At 31.0% G+C, this 6,644-nt stretch overlaps 1 protein-coding gene across 1 annotated transcript; it reads left to right on the top strand.

Annotated features, from left to right (window-relative positions):
- Positions 1-1,765: 1,765 nt before the first annotated feature.
- On the top strand, positions 1,766-5,614 carry LOC139492958 (uncharacterized). The gene is made up of 4 exons (XM_071281105.1): positions 1,766-1,840; positions 3,364-3,504; positions 4,171-4,281; positions 5,381-5,614. Exons 1-4 carry the CDS (start codon positions 1,772-1,774, stop codon positions 5,612-5,614), a joined length of 555 nt encoding a protein of 184 aa, XP_071137206.1. The 5' UTR covers positions 1,766-1,771.
- Positions 5,615-6,644: the final 1,030 nt, after the last annotated feature.

Here is a 6,644-nt window from a genome sequence, read left to right as displayed (position 1 = left end):
AATGTCAATGATATATTATCGTGAAGTATTAGTGATTTTTTTCTTATTATCATTTTATCGACGTTCCCCGTCCTTCATTGTGTTTCAAAAGATAATGACGTCCTAAAAGGACATGCACTTTTACTGTCTTGGCGTCATAACAGGGCACATAAACTGGTTATTGGCAGCAAATTTGTGGTAATTGCATATGCCGAACCCAATGTTTTTGTGACTCATTTATGATAAATATATTTATATTATCAAAATATGACAAAGACTCAAGCCGGTCAACAAAATACTACATAGAAAACTTAATAGGTATAAGAAGATGTGGTATGAGTGCCAATGAGACAACTTTTCATCCAAATAACAATTAATAAAAGTGAACCATTATAGGTCAATATACGGCCTTCAACACGGAGCCTTGGCTCACACCAAACAAAAAGCTATAAAGGGCACCAAAATTACTAGTGCAAAACCATTCAAACGGAAAAACCAATATAAAACCGTGCTACAATCTCAATCTAATAACATGTTTGATTCTGTATGTATGTGTCTGTCCCAAGTCAGGAGTCTGTTTTTCAGTTGTTGTCTTTTGTTTATGTGTTACATAGTTCTTTTCGGTGGTTTTTTTTGGTACATAAATAAGGCCGTTAGATTTCTGGTTTGAATTGTTTTACATTGCCATTTCGGGGCCTTTTATAGCTGACTATGCGGTATGGGCCTTGCTCATTGTTGAAGACGGTAGAGTGACCTATAGTTGTAAATTTCTGTCATTTTGGTCTCTTCATTGAAAATCATAACACATCTTCTTTTTTATTATGATAGTTTATTTTCCCTCTCGTCATATTAAATGAAAATAGTTGCAAGTTTGAAAGTACAAACCTATAAATTCTTAAAACAATATAAACTATCTTATTTCTTATGAACACTTGATTTCGCTTGAAAACTTAACAAGTTAACACCTACATGCAGACGTAAAATATCGTTAGTGGAAACCCAGTTTTGTTTAGCTGTCAAATGTTCTTAGAAAGAAGTTTTTCGCATCCTGATCGGATAGTATTTAAGCGACAACGATTCGTCCATAACTACATTGTGAAAAGACTGTAAAGGTAAGGTACTTTAATTTACATTATATTTACTAGAGTTATTAAGCCCATGGGTGAAATGAATTAATGTCCTTTTTCATTGTTTTATTGAATTTGAAGTTATACATTAGCTTCGATAAATCAAAAAATATAAACTCAAACTCACAAAGTTGATTGTTTGAATTGTTATGTAGACATAATTAATATGAAAATAACTATTTCGATATCAAACATACATCTTAACATTTAGAGTAAAAATACATTTACCGCATTTATTGAGGTGTAAAAATTGAGAAAACAAATACCGCGAGCTTCAAGTAAAATTCAAAATGGAAAGTTCACTATCAAATTGCAAAATCAAAGACTGAAATACATTAAACAAACAAAACATTCGGCTACTATCTTAAAAAGTTTTAAATTTGAATTTTCGGTCTCAATCTTGAATAGAAATTTTTTTTTTAGTACAATCTAAACTTTGCACTTAATTGATTTGTGCGTAACTCTGTCATTTTGAAAATAAAAAGATGGTGTATGAGAAATTTTAATAGCTTCCTAAAATTATTCGTAATTGCGAGGATTTTTTACTCTTATAAGAAAACATATTTGTAAGTTTTGTTGTTGATTACCAAAAAGTAATATATTTATGATATAAGTATAGTTAATAATTTATTTTTCCTCGCGTCTCTTTTAACAGATACCAAAAAATGGCTCGTTTACTGATGATTTTGATGAATGCTTTATTCCTTTGTGTTGTCACAGCCGACATGGATATGGTATGTTTATTTCTATATTATAAAAAAAATCCTTCATGCAAAGGATCACCTCCGGGTGTGGTATGTTCTTGCTGCGTTGACGACCCATTGGTGGTTTTTGGCTGTTGTCTGCTCTTTGGTCGGGTTGTTGTCTCGTTGAAATATTTCCTATTTCCATTCTCGATTTAATGACTTATATAAACTGTTTGTGTATACTTCTTTTATTCATACACTCCGCTTTGCCTTCCGGAGAAACACGTCGTTGTTATTGGTATTTCTAATGCTCAGTCTTTAGTTTTCACTGCGGTGTATTTTATTTTATTCGTCGTTTTTCCTGTTAACTAGTTAGTGATTCTCTTTCGATTATTGTCCTCTTGGTGTTTTTCATCTCTTGCCATTAACTATAAGTTTTTAAATATCGGTTTTTATTATTTTTTATAATTGAAGTCGAAAATATGTAAGAGCGTTATACAAAAACAATATGTACCTAACGTGGTCAATGTTTACTTTTTATAAATACTATCAAGATGTCTGCAGTCATAGAAAATATGACAACAATGTGTTTTGATGTGTAGAATTGAATATAACATCTAGATTCAAGCAGATATTCTGAAAACTACTACATTTTGTATTTACCTGTTAATTGTTAAAAAAAAACTATTTACTGAATATTAGTTATTTATTTAAACCAATTGCTGTGATATTCGCATTCAAATTCAATCGACCAGAACGTGGTTTGTTATATACTTTCCATAACCGCAAATCGCCTTGTTTGGTGGGTAGTTATCTCATCGGTTATCATGGCACAACTCCTTAATTGTATATTCTTAGAAATGCGTTTTCATGCAGTTTTGTTTCTGTAATGTCAAATTGAACAGTTGTTAGTTTTGCAGAATAAATAGAATAACCATATATTTACTCCCGATATATATAGCAGTACTTTGTGTAAAATAAAATAGGATGCATATTTACTGGTTATTAGGAAACAAACTAGTTGAGTGTCCCCTTCGATAGCAACTAGTTATTGTTTTAGGGGACAGTACACTCGCTATTGATTTAATAGCCAGTTAATTAGTATATACTACTGATTCCTTAAAAACAAACAGTCGTTTAGGAGGAGTATCGAAAATATGACAAAGGGACATCTACTATTTAATTTTTTCTCACTTATTTTGAATGACGGTTAAATGTTTTAAGTTGGGGAATTACGTGAAAGCATGAAAATTAATCTAATGTTGATATGTGATACTGTAAACTCCTTTAAAAAAAATTGTAAGCATGTTGTGTCTTTTATATATTATCACTTCTTTCAATGGTTCCCGTTTGCCCATATAAAATTCATTTATTTTTATTGCGTTCATTTGAAAAAAAAAGTCTCAAGTGATCTATTTTTTTTCAATTTGCTCCTCCTTCTTTATCCTCTTTTTTTACCATTTGCTTTAAATTCAATACGATTGTATTGTCTTCTTATAAATGTTTACTGTTTATTGTAATGTTAAAAAGTATTCGTAATACGCAATAGCTGTGTTTTTGTTTTATTTTAGAAATTTGATTATCACGTTATTGAAGGGAAAGCCAGATATTTGGAAAACGTTGAAACAAATCTAGCAGAGAATACAGTTAAAATTCACACCCCAGCACACAATGATGTAATGGAATCATACCAAATACAAGATTTCCGCCAGGTTTGTACGTCAACACTATTTACCAATGAATGATAAAATGTTACCAGCACTTCCTTAATGACACACTTAAACGTGGTGACATTCTTTCAAAACAAGTATATATAGATACAAATTTGCCTCATGCTATCTTTTTAAAATGTCAATTGAAGTCAACACTGAATGTGGAGAGCAATATTTGAATTTTTGTTTATATGTTCTTTTTGCTTCGAATTTACCTTCAGCGGAACTGATTTTAGAGAATCAAAGTATTGGCTTAGTTACATACGAAAACAAATATATTCAGTGTGTTATGAACTTAATTAAATACATTCGTCTGTTCTATCCATTCTATGAAGTATTTTGTCCCATATTTGAAAAATGGAAAAAAACATTATATATGTATCACAAGAAATCCCGTTAAAATTTAATACCTTTCTTGTGTGAAATGAATAGTTTGAAAAACGAATTACAGTTTTCGAGATAGTTTGACTATTAAAGTTATAAATTGTGACCGATGATTAATGTCTTTCCGGCGACTTAAATAATTTATATTTGTTAATACATGTAGATAAACCGAATTTACCGAATTTTAATATTATGCATGGAAAATTTATCATTAACTTTAATATTAATCAGTTGAATTACGACCTCAGATTAAACAAAGTTTTAATTTATTTTTCGTTACAGGGTCTGCAAATGAAATGTCTGCCTTCCGTCGAGCAATGTAGACTTCGGGTCATAGATAGAACACATGCAGCAGATGCGGGTCAAGTCACAGAGGGATTTATCCACAGCTGGGTATGAAATAGATAAACACTATTTCAAAATGTTATATTTGTCCGTTAATCAGAATCTTTGTAATAAACCAAACTCAGTCATATTTCAAGTCTTCATATGCATGGTTCCGGCCATTCAAAAAAGTCTAATCAGTTATCAAAGGTACCAGGATTATAATTTAATACGCCGGACTCGCGTTTCGTCTACATAAGACTCATCAGTGACGCTTAGATCAAAATAGTTATAACGTCAAACAAGTACAAAGTTGAAGAGCATTGAGGACCCAAAATTCCAAAAAGTTGTGCCAACTACGGCTAATGTTATATATTCCTGGGATAATAAAATCCTTAGTTTCCGAACAATTCAAAGGAAATTTTAAAAAATGACCATCTAATTGATATTCATGTCAACACCGAAGTGCTGACTACTGGGCTGGTGATATCCTCGGGGACTAAATCAAAGGTACCAGGATTATAATTCAATACGTCTAAAAGTGATTAAAATAAATTCCAATGTTAGTATGCATAATGTTTTTTCAAAAGAGGCATTACATAGTATTTAAAGTACAGAATCGTGGCCATCTTGAAGCAACTATGATCAATATAGTGTATTTCTGTTTTTGAAATTCCCAAAGTAATAAAACAGGTATTTTATAGTCTTAGCTATTCTTTTTCGATCCCGTTATTCATATTCAATTATACATCCCGCTACTGAAAATTTGGGTGTCGGCATTTCTGATCATTGCAAAAAAAAAAAACCAACATTTTTTGCATTATACATACGGTAAAGTAGAATAAGCGTGGACAAATTTCATATCTGCAACGTAATTGTTAGTTTAAACTGAAAATCAGTACAGACAATCGGAGATTCCAAATATTGGTCTATTCAAATATCAACTCAGTAAAGCACTTTTTTGAGAAAATGTTTTCAGAATTCCTAATTAATATTGCTTTATTTTAAAGTGATACGTGTACACTATGCATTGATAGTTGACGAAATATAACCACCATTCATGTTTCTAAAATTTTACACTTTTCATTATTGTTGTTGACAAATTATATAATGTGTCTTTGTTGTGTGTGTGTACGTGCAAATAATCAAAAACTCTTATTTTTTACAGAACAAAGGAGATAATACCATAAGTAGTGACAATGAAAAAGTGGTGAAGGAAATGTATTATATTAACTTGGATGAAGTTGTTGATGTCAATGTCCTTGAAGGTGCTTTGAAAAAGTTTCATCAAGATTATAAATACCCTGTGTATAAGGAAAAGAAGGTACCACAGGATGCTGAAATATTACATATCAGAAGTTCTACAGGTAAAAACACAGTTTTTTTAAGATGTAAAACGTAAATAATTTTCTGTCGATATTGAAGACAAGTTAACTCTACCTTTATCTGATTTTTTAATATATTGACCTTCAATTTCTTGATTGATTATTTGTACTTAGATTTCAACCCCGATAATTGACTCTTTATACCGGAACTTTTTCTAAGGTTGAACTGTTATACTTGGATCTTCACCCATTGAACAATAGCTAATACCAGGACTCCATATCAAGTGTTTCATTATTTATATTTGGATTTTAACCCGCGATTTTATCTTTTTTATGACCATTGTTATTGTAACTTATCGGGCGTTTTAATTTGCATAAGGACAGTCTATTTGAAGATGTGATAAGGATGATTGCCGTTATATTAAATAATTGGTTTCTAATCAGTTATCAGTGCCGCCAAACTGATATACAAATGAACTGAGTGTTTAATATGGGACGAATAACTGGAATTCTCATTGACGAGTTCATTCCAAAACTCCTGTCCATAGATGGATTGGTCTTTAATAAAGGAATCGGTTAAACCCCGCCCAGTCAAGTGAAATAAATCAAGTAATACCTGGATTTTACGCCATAGCATTTCCTCCCATATTTCGCTGTTTCTCATTTGACTCTTATTTTTATGTTTGACTATTCATACCTGGACTTTCACTCGTTTAAATGTTTAAACTTCTATTTTACTAACTAAAGAGTACAAGTGATTTACATGAGTATTTTCTTTACCTATGTTAACCTTCTTTAATTCTTAATCAATACTAAATATTGCTTTACTTCTCTGTCAAAACAGTCTTTTAGCTAACTTTTCTAATTTATGTTACCTGCGTCGTCCTTAAAGGTAAGTTTTGATCACGTTTAAAGTAATTGATGTACTAGTTAAGACAAACTTAAAACGTTGTCGTGACGTTAGCTCATTCATTTAATGAGGATTCTATTTTTATAATCAACATTTCCAAAATCTGTCTCTGAAAAGCAATCACCATATCATATTCATTGTTTTTGATTTGTGTGTGCCTACTCTAATTTACTGATTTCTGTTCACCAACAGAATTA

The sequence above is a fragment of the Mytilus edulis genome, chromosome 10 (assembly GCF_963676685.1).
Source record: "Mytilus edulis chromosome 10, xbMytEdul2.2, whole genome shotgun sequence".
In the NCBI taxonomy this organism is placed as follows: Eukaryota; Metazoa; Mollusca; class Bivalvia; order Mytilida; family Mytilidae; genus Mytilus; species Mytilus edulis.
This window is presented reverse-complemented; position numbering and strand designations above follow the sequence as displayed.

Bases quoted from the DNA above. Each gene is read 5' to 3' on its own strand.
- LOC139492958 (XM_071281105.1), top strand. From the start codon at position 1,772: ATGGCTCGTTTACTGATGATTTTGATGAATGCTTTATTCCTTTGTGTT. The intron at 1,841-3,363 runs GTATGTTTATTT...GTTTTATTTTAG, and splicing joins TCACAGCCGACATGGATATG to AAATTTGATTATCACGTTAT. The intron at 3,505-4,170 runs GTTTGTACGTCA...TTTTCGTTACAG, and splicing joins AAATACAAGATTTCCGCCAG to GGTCTGCAAATGAAATGTCT.